This window comes from Coregonus clupeaformis, chromosome 8 (assembly GCF_020615455.1).
Source record: "Coregonus clupeaformis isolate EN_2021a chromosome 8, ASM2061545v1, whole genome shotgun sequence".
Classification (NCBI taxonomy): domain Eukaryota; kingdom Metazoa; phylum Chordata; class Actinopteri; order Salmoniformes; family Salmonidae; genus Coregonus; species Coregonus clupeaformis.
In genome coordinates this window covers 57,955,262-57,968,685 of record NC_059199.1, presented here as the reverse complement: position 1 = coordinate 57,968,685, position 13,424 = coordinate 57,955,262, and the positions used below count along the sequence as shown (strand labels likewise).

The window sequence follows — 13,424 nt, the reverse complement described above, 5'->3', positions numbered from 1 at the left end:
TCTCTTATTAGGGGTCCAAGCATGCAACAAAGCTGCTGGTTGTATGTGTTTTTGTTCCCATCCTTAATAGCAGGTGCAGTTTCATTTCAATCTGGGTTTTGGACAACTGGGGCTCATTCAGTAGAGCACATCTGTAACGCACTTAGTGTTATAGATAGAAATGCAATGAATAGAAAAGAGACTGTTCTCTATCGTCACAGTTCAATTCTCTAGGGACTCTTGTCCTTACTGAATAAGCACCATGCAACAGTCTGTCTAGTATGTGAAACCATCAGTAAAGGGCAGGACATTTTACCATTTGAATATGCCGACTGTGTCATACCAACATGCATCATGTAGATATTTTCTAGTTTCACTCTGTAAACCACCATACTTGAAGGAACATTAATGTAGTAATGAGCCTCATGCACTTGATGACAGTTATGTTGAACCAAAATGGCTACCTGTGGTTAAATTTACAAAACCATTACAATGGATTTATGCAAAAACTCAACATTGCTGTTCCACTAATGTTAGTCTTTAATCTCTAACGAAATGTGTATATTAACACATTATTATTGTATGTTATGTTAACTTAGGTTGCATATTTAAAGAATGCTCAAACGTTCCTCTGGTTGGCTCTCGGATGCATTCCTGTGAATAACTCGGGCCAATCCAGAGAGAGGGTTGTCCTTGAGCAGATTATGTAAATAATGGGAGTGTTTCTCTCATTCCTCTGTCTGTTGGACTGTTTTATTTCTCCTTGTTTTGAACAGTATGAGCTCGCTATCACAAGTCAACTTCCTTGATTTATGTGAATTTTTAAAATATTACTTCTTTTTTTTGCAGTCTCAAACACAAGCATGTATTCAGTATTGAAGAGAGCGGTTTCAAGAGCTACATGCTTGGATAACTTATTATCTGCTCATGTCTTATGTTTGAAAGCTAAGTCGTTGGTGGGGGCTTTTGTGTGTAGAAAAACGGACAACTTGTCTCTCCAAAATGCAGTCATTCCTGTGAGCAAACAGATGCCTTGATGTACGGGAGGTACAACTTTTTATCAATGCAACAGTTGGGACAAGGGTGTACAGGTCATGTACCCAGGAAGTGCTTTTATCAGTTTAACACTCCTGCTTACTTTTCTCTAAATACTACTTCATTGCCTTTCCCTTCATTCATTCCAACCCAAACATTATTCTGTAAGATTATATAAATAACTAAAGTGCATTTATCTTTGCTGGGCGGGTTCTGTCAGTCAAACCTGGGTGTTGATTTTGATGTCTCCCCATTCAGAACCATGGAGAAGCAGAATTTTTGTCTTCGTCCAGTGTCACACCAGATAAATGCTTGTCCATTCAGATGGCCCTGAGGCCAAGGGGTATATTCAGTGCAGAACAATGTTCAGACTGCTCCAGATAGAAATGTATTGTATAGATCACACTTGTTTCAAATCGAAAGTGATGTCTGCTCTATATGTATGATTTTTGCCTTCAAAGTTCTGAACATTGTGCCTTCCTGAAAGAGACATGGTTTTAGACGGAATTGGTTCACACCAAGCAAAGCATTTATTCCAGTAAATTAACTATGGTTGATATGGAGTGCCTTGACCTTGATACTAAAGACATTTAGAATGTACAGGGGAAGAAATATTGTCCACTTTACATTGTATCAAAACACTAACACTTAAGAAGCGTTCTAATTCTGTTTCACTTTTCATTCACGTGGTACAGAGACTGACCTTTTATCATGTCGAGACTAAATGCATGACTCATTCAATAAATCGGAAATTGTTTCGTTTTTAACTTTTCTTGGTTTTAACATTTTGATAAATATGACATATATAGACATTCATTCAGACTAGTAGTTTGTGTTGCAGTAGATTTATACAGTTTCCCATAAAGGATAGACTAGCCTCGACTATTGTTAGTTCAGCAGTTTAATATGGAATGACGCTCAACGTGCTATGGTAGGCTATTGTAATCAACTGGCGATTTTAAATAAATATTATGAATACTAATAATTTGCAGCGCTGATGCCACTATGGCTGTGTTGAGATCGGGCAGCCCAATTCTAGTATTTTCACTAGTTGGTCTTTTGACTGATCAGCTCTGATGTGATTGGTCAAAAGACCAATTAGTGAAAAATATCAGAATTGGGCTGCCTGTGTGAATGCAGCCAATAACTCTAATGCTAGGGTTATAGCTACTTTGTCTGGGCATGGACTCTGCAAGGTGTCGGCGTTCCACAGGGATGCTGGCCCATGTTGACTCAATGCGTCCCACAGTTGTCTCAAGTTGGCTGGATGTCCTTGGGCCATTCTTGATACACACGGGGAAACAGTTGAGGGTGAACAACCCAGCAGCGTTGCAGTCCTTGACACACTCAAACCGCATGTGCCTGGCACCTACTACTAGGGGTGTAACGATTCGTTTTAACAACGATTCGATTTTATCACGATTCGTGGTTGTCGATACGATTCAAGGACGATATTGGTTCATTTACACCCGATCACTGCACCTGTACACAGCCCATCTGAAATTAGCCCGCCCAACTACCTCATCCCTATATTGTTATCTATTTTGCTCATTTGTACCCCAGTATCTCTATTTGCACATCATCTCTTGCACATCTATCATTCCAGTGTTAATACTAATTGTAATTATTTTGCACTATAGCCTATTTTATTGCCTACCTCCATAACTGCTAAATTTGCACACTGTATATTATATGTATTTCTGTTGTATTTTTGACTTTGTTTTGTTTTACCCCATATGTAACTCTGTTTGTTTTTATCGCACTGCTATGCTTTATCTTGGCCAGGTCGCAGTTGTAAATGAGAACTTGTTCTCAACTGGTTTACCTGGTTAAATAAAGGTGAAAAGAAACGAACGATACGATCCGAAACGATTCAGTGACTTGAAATCGATTCAGTAACCTTTTAGCCAAAAATTCAACCAGTGTGACTGAAATAAATACCTGGATACTGGACAGTGCAGGTGAAGTTTCCCTAGATTCCTGTTTCTTGTAAGGACCGCAATGGTGGCTTGATAATTTCTCGCTCGTCGGCTTCTCCTCTGTCATCCACCATGCTATGCTTTGTTGTCTTGGCGCCTTTGCGCTGCTGCTGGCGCGATGGCGTCACGGATAGGCAGAGTGAATCGAGTAATGTTTAAAGCCTTTATCATTAAAAGTGCTAAGAAAAAACATCCATATAAAGTCTGGCGTGCTTAAATCCAATGGGTTATTTCCTAGTATCGATACAATCGATTTATTACATTTTAAAACGATGTTAGATCGATATATGTTGTCCAAAAGGCCAACTCGACGAGCACAGATCGATGTAGTTGGATCATAGGAATATAAATCGATACATCGATGTAGTAGATGGATGGTTACACCCCTAGTAAAAACACTCCAGTGCGCAAAACAGGGGCACTGGAAAATACAAGGCACACAGGGAATATTCCCGGCGATACAAAAATACATGGAGCTCCACCGAGCTTCTCTCTCCTCCACAATAAACAATCACACACAAAGACAAGGGGGCAGAGGGAACACTTATACAGGTACTAATGAGGGGATATGAACCAGGTGTGTGTAATAAACAAGACAAAACAAATGGAATGATGAGATGAGGAGCGGCAGTGGCTAGAAGGCCGGTGACGACAAGCGCCGAAGCCTGCCCGAACAAGGAGAGGGGCAGCCTCGGAGGAAGTCGTGACAGATACTGTATATTTTGAAAGAATACTATATTTCCCTTGACAGAGTAATGCTGAATGTAAAAAATGGCTCAACTTACCCCCACTCTCCCCTACACATGATGTAACATTTGTTTACGATTGACAGATAATGTTTAAATGCAAAACACTTTATTTTGTGATGGGGCCTCAGCTCAGTTTGGGAACCTTAATCCAGGCTGGACAGCAGGAACTCAACCTGTATTTCTAGATTCCGCATCACCTCCCCCGAGAGCCTCTCTGGGCTTTCATAGATTGACTCATTGAGGTTGAAGATGGATTGTAGCCATGCCTTCATCTGGTCCTGTTGACAACAGACACATCATCAACTATTATTGAGAGAGAGAGAGAGAGAGAGAGAGAGAGAGAGAGAGAGAGAGAGAGAGAGAGAGAGAGACAAATGTACCTTAACGAGGAGGGTAGAAGTTCTCAGCAGCCTCTGTCCAGGCTCCTCCAGGAGGGTCAATCCTCATTATGACTTGCAGGAGCAGATAAAGGAAGCTACCAGGCTCCTGGAGAAGGAACAGGGGACATGAGTGAGTGTCTACAGATCTGATATGACAACAGTGTGTATAGCATAGATAAACAACAGGATGTTCCATTCTTAGGGCCACTTACAGATATAGGAAGAGATGTCTTTCCTTCTAGAAGGCTTAGTAGAACGAATTCATAAAAAACATCTGCGAAGTTGATGCGGTCGATCTGAAGTCAAACAAATAGGATAATTACATAATCTTCATTGACAAGCACTTTAGAAAGTCTCATTGAGTAGATGTTAGATGAGGAAGACGGTGCCTGCAGCTAACGCTCAAGCTTGCATGTAGACCTACTCCTACGAGAGCCATCTCCTGCTCTAGTCGCTCCCTGTTTGCTGGCTCATTAATGAAGTTCACCAGTAGGTCGTAGGCCTGCTGAAACTGCCTCACATCCTCAAAACAAAACAATCATAAAATTCCTTAAAACTTAGATCATAAACTCAAAGATTCAGGTCTGTAATTCAAAGGGCCTCCGATTGTTTGGCTAGTATGACGTTGAAACTTTTCAACTAAACCCTATGAATCACTGTTGCCTAAAGGTAACCCACTGTGCAAGAACTGGTTGAATCAATGTTGTATCAATAAAAAATGTCAATGTGATGATGTTGAATCAAAGTGGGAAACTGATTGGATTTGAAAGAAGTCATCAACGTAAGGGAATTTCGTCTTTTAACCTAAATCCAATTACGTTAATTTTTGGGGGGATTTCACATTGAATTCACATTAGTTGACAACTCAACCAAATGTAAATCAAAACGAGACGTTGAAATGACATCTGTGCCCAGTGGGAACTATATATCTGGTCTGATGAACGTTGCACAATTATGTAATTGGTTACCTGCTGGTTGAGCTCGGATAGTCCACTCAACACCATCCTCCCAGCGTGGGTGAGGTAATTGAGGGAGGTACTGTCTGAGGATGTCAGAGCCTGTGAGAACAAGACAGTACATTTACAAATAGTCCAGAAATGTTCATGAAGTGAAATACAAAAGGTGCTAAATTCACATTTTCTCACCTCCATAGCACGTCTGATAGCGGCCAGCCTCAGAGAGAAGTTGGTTGTCCCTTGGTTTTCAAAGTAACGCCTGTAAATAGAAATGTTCAATAACAAATGTTCAACCTAAGAAGCTAAAACATCAGTGCCATGAAATTAAGAAATAATTTTATGTTAGCCTATATTATAACTGCAGGATTCAGAAAGACCATACCAATGTAGGATCTTAATTTGATCACTCTTTTGTTGCTGAGAATTTTCCTGCACGGCAGGAAATGCAAACTTGTAGCGTATTTGGAATTTTCAAGTTTGTAATTTCCACTTTGAAATTTTAGACTCGATTTGCCCTAACGAAAAATGTATCCTGTTGCTGCAGGATTATTTTCCTGCTGTAGCAAACTGTCTCAAATTAAGATCCTACATCTGTATAACTACAATATTGGGCAGATTATTTCAAAGCAAAGGTTTTTACTATAGATGAACACATGAAAGCGAACCCACCGCAACTGGGGCACATCTGCAGCATTATTTTGCTCCTCCACAAACTCCTCCTCAAACTCCTAAAACAGACATCACATTAACTTAAACTCTACTAAACTGCATTTCACCTGCAACATCAACTGAAGCAGACAAAACATTCAGTGACATCATAACAATACTTTCATCTTGACCTAACAACTTGACCCTTGACAGACAACACAAACCTATCGATACCAAAACAATGACACACACCTGTACACACAAGTACAAATGAAATAAGAATTATTGACTGTAGAAAGAGTTTTACCTGAGGAGTGCTGTCAGGGGTCTGGTCCTGGTCCTGGGTGGAGTGGTAAGGTGGAGGGGACTGGGAGGGGAATCGGAAGGGAAAGGGGGAGGCGGAGAATTCTGGGGGGACTGGTGAGAGGAGCCAGAGGACGGCTCATGAGGGGTGGTGATGATGTCAGAGGTGGAGAACTGATATGCCATCATCTCATCCCCCCTCTCCTGGTACCCCTCCACTGTGGTGGAGATATCCACCTGCTGTTTAACACACAACATGTGACACTGTCAGCCCAACACTGAAAACCACCATATTGAAAACCCCTCAACCAAACACTGAAATAAATCATAACACAGAGAAACAACGGGGTGTACCTGGGCATCCTCATAATAGGTGAACTCAGACCTCCTCTTGACAAGGCCGGACATGAGTCCATGGATCCTTCTACCAAGGAACTAAAAATGAGGCAAGAGATTAGAACGTGTAATTTCATTTTCTGTCAACATGTATTTATTCAAATAGGTAAATGGACATTTGCCACTTTACATTTTTTCTGTGAAAAATTGCCTGACTGTACCTTAATACCAATCAGCTTCTTGTTGGTGAGGACCACCTGGACGAGACCCTTTAAAAGAGACAGAGAAACATTACATTTCATCCAGGAAATATAAGTAGACCTATAGCATGTGCGTCATTTGACACAAATCAGGTGCATTTGAGACGAAAGACCAGTTGAGAATCTCTCACCCATGGGTCCAGGATTTTTTCCTGGATGACTCTGCTCCACCACAGCTGCTTCTCCACTCCCCTCACAATGCACAGGTGATGCATGTCCTCTTCATTTTGCTATAAAGAAAAAACTCCTTCAGTCTCCAGACCTCTCTCTATATGTTAGCTGTAGATGTCTATAACATTTGGCAGGCGATTTCAGTTCTGAGTATAATCCCTGGCAGTGATATAGAGCCCACATGATGTTCGTACGACAAGTTTCCCCTAGGTTTCAATTAGGGACAGACATACAAAAGAAAACCCAGAGACAATTGGGAGCTCAAATACACAGGTGTGTTCATAAATGTTAAGAATATGTCTGAAGTACCTGCACTCGTCCATAATGGATATTCCAGTAATGGAAATGAAACGAACCCCAGTTCCCAACCAGCTGCAACTTCTCATAGGGAAAACCAGAGTCTTCCCTATTTGGCTGAAAAAACAAAGACATCCCCTAATTATAGAGATTGCTCTGTGATTAATAAGACACACAATTGTGGAGATAGAGGACATGGTAATGTGTACTATTACTAATCAGCTATGACTGTCTAATAATGTGATTGACTACCTGTGAATGGCTATCTGAAGGTGCTGACAGTTCGTCAAGCACTAGCCTCCCAGCTTCAGTGAGGTGAATGGTAGGCTCCTCAATAACCAATTTGGAAGTCTGTGAAAAAAAAGGGAACAGGGTAAAGTAAATTCTCCCTATAAGATCAGATGAGCTTTGGTTAATAATGTGTTTGGTTACCTGTGTGTTTAACACTGCAAGCTCTGTTACCAGCATTCTCCCAGCACGAGTGAGGTAGTAGACTGGTTTGGCCTTGGAGAAGACAGGCTATGAAGACAAGGGAATATGTTTTTTCATTATGTGGTTTTATAGAAAACTAGTGACTTGATGTTAATCTTTAATATCCTCTAAAGACCAGAGAGTATCAGAATGGATAGACTCACAAAGATAGGAACACACAAGGGTCCAGACCAAGGGATTAAAGCCAGACAGGACCGGTGCCCAACCTCCTCATCAACGTACTAAGGAACAAGACAGGATCAATTTAAGAGTCAGTTTGAATGATAGACTGGTACTGTATAGGAGTAAAATATTGGCATAGGGAAGATTGCAAGAGGAGGCCACTGCAATGATAATAGTTGAAATACACAGGTCTGAGATATAAATGTTAAGAACATGTCTGAAGTACCTGCAGATGAATGGCTACCTCTTCAAGCTGAGAGGACAGTTCATCCAATACCATCATGCCAGCACGAGAGATGGAAATGTGCTGCTCAATCTTGCAAATCTGTAAGAAAATGAGGGAACAGTTTTAAGGGCATCAAAGTATCCCACTACCATAGTAGATACTGAAGGTAATCCTGCCAATTAGATAAAATGAGCTTTGTCCAATAATCTGCATGGTTACCTGTGTGTTTAACACTGCCAGCTCTCTCACCAGCATCCGTCCAGCATGGGTAAGGTAATAAGTTGGCTGCAGTGTTACAGACTATTAAAAAAATAGGGAATATGTTTACAGAAATGTATTTTCATATTGTTCTACAGAAAGCATCATGTTTATGTTTAAGTTACATAAACCAGTCTAAAGACCAAAGAGTATCAGAATGGATGGACTTACAGAGCTGGGAACCCACAGAGGACCAGACCAAGGGATTAAAGCCAGACAGGTCCGCTGCCCAACCTCCTCATCCACATACTAAGGAACAAGACAGGATCAAATTAAAAGTCAGTTTGAATGATAGACAGGTAGCCTATAGGTCTGACAGACTGCTATAGGGAGGATCACAAGAGGAGGCTACTGCATGATAGATTCTGAGACACTACACAGGTCTGTGTTGAAAGGTTAAGGAAACATCTGAGGTACCTGCATATGAATGGCTACCTGTTCATTTTGAGAGGACAGTTCATTCCATACCATCGTCCTAGCTATCTGTGAGAAAATGAGGGAACGAACATCAAAGTATTTCACTACCGTAGTGGATACTGAAGGTAATCCTGCCTATTAGATCAGATGAGCTTTGTCCAATAATCTGCATGGTTACCTGCGTTTTTAACACTGCCAGCTCTCTCAGCGGCATCCTCCCAGCATGGGTAAGGTAATATGTTGGCTGCAGTTATAAAAAATAGGGAATATGTTTACAGAAATGTATTTCCATATTGTTCTTCATAAACCAGTTTTAAGACCAGAGAGAAGACCAAAGAGTATCAGAATGGATGGACTTACAGAGCTGGGAACCCACAGAGGTCCAGACCAAGGGATTAAAGCCAGACAGGGCCGGTGCCCAACCTCCTCAACCACATACTAAGGAAGAAAATCAGGATCAATTTATGAGTCAGTAAAATGACAGTTTGAATGACAGATTGTTATTGAACCAATCCTGCTAATGAAGCAGTATTGTTATAGCCTGGGTGCCAGTCTGTTTCAGCTCTCTGTCCACTCCTTATGGGATTGTGATGCCAATATCATATTGCCACGATGGAATTGGCAAGAGAGCAGAAAGACTGGCACCCAAGCTATTGATAGGCCTGCAGCATTCTTACCTGAACAAGGACTGGGTCCTCCTGGTCCAGGGTGGGCTCATTATCTTTATGAAAAACAATAAAGGATTGTTTTCTCTAAGTTTAAGAAATACTAGCTACAAGACACCAGACATCTGTCCATGTAGTTAGGCTGATCATATATTTACTTGTGTTTTATATTGTATGACATCAAATGTATTTATGTGTCTGCATAATGTACCAACATGTTCAATTAAACCTAAAGCAAAGGTTTGGTTTCAAAGGAGCAAGTTTGTTTGTTGTTGTTAATCTAGGGCTACACTGTAAAAAATGTCATCACCATGATTGCTACCTAAATGACACCCTATTCCCTATTTAGTGCACTACTTTTGACCAGCGCCTTTTAACCATAGAACTATGGGTCCTGGTCAAAATAAGAAATAGGGTATTGGGTGGCATTTGGGACTATTACTATTTAGACATTGTCAAATATGTAAACTTACCCTCCTCAACCGTGACAACACGGTCCACGCTCTCCACGGTGGCCAGTGCATCCTCACCGATACCGTAATATTTGCTATAAAAGTAGACTGCCGAACCGGACGCAAACAACAGGCCAGCTGCACTCAGAAGCGGCCTCTCGCGGAGGAATCTCAGCGGGGTCGCTGTCAACAAACGACTGAACATAGACCTACTCATTATCGCTCTACATACTGCAGTGATTTTGACTGAGTTCAAAACCATCTGACAATTCTTTCTTAGAATTACAGGGTTTTATAGGGACCAGTAATACGTCAAATTCTTCCTTAAGTCATGGTTGGCTATGTCACAATGGGACAAACATGTTTATCAAACTGATTAAAAAACACTCAACAGTGACATCTATTAAATTGAATTTTGAGCATGATTTGGGAGTTTATACAATTGTAAACTATGAAACCATTGTTTAGAGAACAGTAGGAGTATAACCATTTAGAAAATACTGTATCAATGGCTCTGAGTAGGAGTAGAAGGGACAGCGTCACAATGCGCTCGCCATGGTTCTGAAAAAGAACGTTAATGCGTTCATCAGCTCTGTGATGTTCTAGGCGGAGACACTCACTGAACCACTCACTTTCACGTTCAAGGTGTCAAAGCGTTCAACCAACATGCATTGGACTAAAACATCATTCAAATAGTTACTAAAAAGCCTACAGATATGTTTTACATTATTATTTTAAATCTCCTGCATAAATCAGCTGAGATAGCCTACTCTTCTCATCTCTTCGCCCTCCTGCCCTGGTGGTTATATCTGAGCGTTTTGATAACTGATTGATAATTTGGATTATTCATATCCAAAGTGAAATGCTGATTGTGTCATATTTATAATGTAGGCCGAGTAGCCCACGTTTCATGACATAACCCTAATCCTAAAATCGACTAAAATTGAAACCCTGGGCGACACACAAGCTCTGGCTGTACAGCCGGCAACAATAATACATCCAAAGAGGGTGGCTGTTGAGGAAAACCAGTACACCAACACAAATCTTCATTAGGAGATAAAAGTAATCAGAGGCTAAAAGAAAATGGCAGACAATAGAAATCGAATGCGTATGTTACGGCTGGTTAGTGTTTTAATTACGAAGGACTCCCACAAATCTATTGTCTCTCTAAAAAACTGTATGCTGCATATTGGTGGTCAAAGTGGTCGAAACGGTGTAGTGATCCTCGCTAATACAGTGAGCCACATTACAATTCTGACCAAGTGGGTTAAATCTGTTGGAGCGATGCGTAGGGTGTGCGCCTTTCACGCATGTAACCTGGGTTCGCTTCCCCGCCCCTTGTTTGCTACACTATTTTAGGAAAGGGACATCTTCATGACCAACAATCTTACTCTAAAAACGTTTGTGAAAAAAGTTTGGTCAGTCTGTGAAAGTTAGAAAAGGTTGGTTAGTCTGTGAAAGTTAGAAACTTCCAGCAGGAATTGACAGTCATCAGTCAAGGTGGTTGGATTATATAGCTACAGTGGTGCTATGGTTCCAAAAGTGCTGGTGATAAAATTAACATTACTGGCATACACATTTCAAAACAAAAGCCTATGATCAGGTATGGAGTTTTGGAAATGTTGTTAAACCAACAGTCTATACTCTATAGCACAAAGTGTGATGTCCCCAATGATAAAATTGCATGTTACTCTAATTGTGAGATGTGTTACAGTTTACAATAGGCTACTTGGGTCTAATATACCTTCATCCTTTATTAAAGCATTCGGTTGCTAGCATTATCTCCACAAGCAAGGGTATCCTGGGGAAAGACACATCTTCTCCTCCCAGTAGACTAACTGAATCAAAGCCTCTAACATTACTGCTAGATAGCCATGTAAACACGAACCTCAGTGGCAGACTAAAGCTCATCTGAGATCTTGCATAGGCTGCTGTTTACCATAATCAGGATATTTTTTTACAAACCTTGGCGATACTTTCTTTGTTCTCGATTCGGAAGAAACTTGTCTCTTATGAACATCTGTGTGCAGTTGCAGGTGGAACTCCAAAAAACAGAGAATATTCAGAAAAATATTAAATCAACTTTTTGTATTGAGCGATAAATACCTCTTGCATATGTGTAGATCTTTCTTTTGGTCGCACTGTGGGAAGTGCTGTCATTAAGGCTACTTCTACAAGCGGCCGCAGCCGCTTCGCATAGAAACGACTAGTTACTGCAACGGTGTTGGGAAATGTGAGATGTGCACAGCTAAAATGCCGAGGACTGTGCAAAAGGTGGATTTAATATATTTTTTGTCTAATTTTCTCTAGTTTTTGGAGTATGCTACCTGTAACTGCACACAGACGTTTAAAAGAGACACATTTCTTCCTAGGTTAGGGGTCTATAATTGTAAAATAAATGTGTTTGATTGAATAACTAGCCTAATCTAACTATCGTGGTCATACATCTGGACTCTTCATCATCATCATCAACACTTTGAATTACTAAGGAATATTCCTATAGCAACTGGTTGCTAGGGGAAACGAGACGCTAGCATTATCCTCTTGTTGTGAGACTGAGAGGAAGGATTGGAGAAGTGCACGAGGAGGGGTGGGAAGCAGAGAAGACAGGGGAGCATGGTTGAAATTCCACCAAATGGATAAGAAGAGGCAGACAAAGTTTGACACATTTATGTTTTCAGTGGTTGACCGACACGAATGAACGAGTAAACCTTGTTTTAGCCTAGTGAAGTATCACAAATTAATACCTCAGTATTAATTATCCACTGCACGGAATCTCCATGAGGGCACAAGTCTGCATGACGATTTTCGCGTAAAGAGAGGCAGCGCGGGAGAGCTGACTTGTCGCCTGGCAGGTATGTTCTGCTATTTTGAATAAAGCTAGCCATACAGCTAATATAAGTTTTAGGCTATTATTAATTTCGTATAGCTAACTAAATAAATGAAGCTATCTAACAGCAATGCTGTTGTGGGCTTACACATGTAATAATTACAACCAGGAGCCTATAATGGAGGAAGTCAGCTTTTCAGTCAGTCCTATCATTTAAATTGAAAATAGGTTATTATAACACAAGGTAAACACACATTTACAATAATTGTTAGGTCTATGTTATTAGCCAAAAATGTACTGATACAAGTACAGAAACATTCATAGCCAGAGGCAACCTAGGCTACACTGCAATTAACACTATACTTATTATACACGCTATGTTCTACAGTGCTGATTCTAAGAACAGGGTTAATTCCCATAAAATATTAGTATCTCTGTCTCTATCACATACATGCATGGCCAAGGAAGATAGGTTGCATAAACAGATACAAATATAGAGCGATAAGGCGCAAGGGGAAGAGAATAAACAGTGAGAGGGCAAGAATTGGTGAGTACGCTCTGTCCTGTAAATGCCAGAGCACATCAGCGCCGGAGCTACATCTAGTTTGATGTAAGGAAGTAGCCTACTCGATTGCCTATCCAGGGGCCTTGTATGTGATCAGACCTGTTGAAGGTGGGGTTCGTGTGTGAATGTGAGTATGAAAGTGTGAGTATGTATAGCTGTAAGTATGAGAACGTATCAGTGTACCATACCCCGTTCAAAGGCACTTAAATATTTTGTCTTGCCCATTGACCCTCTGAATGGCACACATACACAATCCATGTCTCC

At 40.8% G+C, this 13,424-nt stretch overlaps 1 protein-coding gene and 1 long non-coding RNA gene across 2 annotated transcripts in view; both read right to left on the bottom strand.

Moving 5' to 3' along the window:
• Positions 1-3,870: 3,870 nt before the first annotated feature.
• The window catches only part of LOC121572024 (mitoguardin 1-like), a 35,676-nt gene continuing 26,122 nt past the window's right edge, over positions 3,871-13,424 (bottom strand). Inside the window, exon 8 of the mRNA XM_041883874.2 lies at positions 3,871-4,020. Within this exon, the coding sequence (XP_041739808.1) occupies positions 3,886-4,020 (135 nt within the window). The 3' untranslated portion in view covers positions 3,871-3,885. The remainder of the gene's footprint in view (positions 4,021-13,424) is intronic.
• Positions 4,141-4,878, bottom strand: LOC123491410. The gene is made up of 3 exons (XR_006661323.1): positions 4,547-4,878; positions 4,335-4,418; positions 4,141-4,228 (listed from the first exon to the last, which is right to left on the bottom strand). It is a non-coding gene; the product is annotated as an uncharacterized LOC123491410 (long non-coding RNA).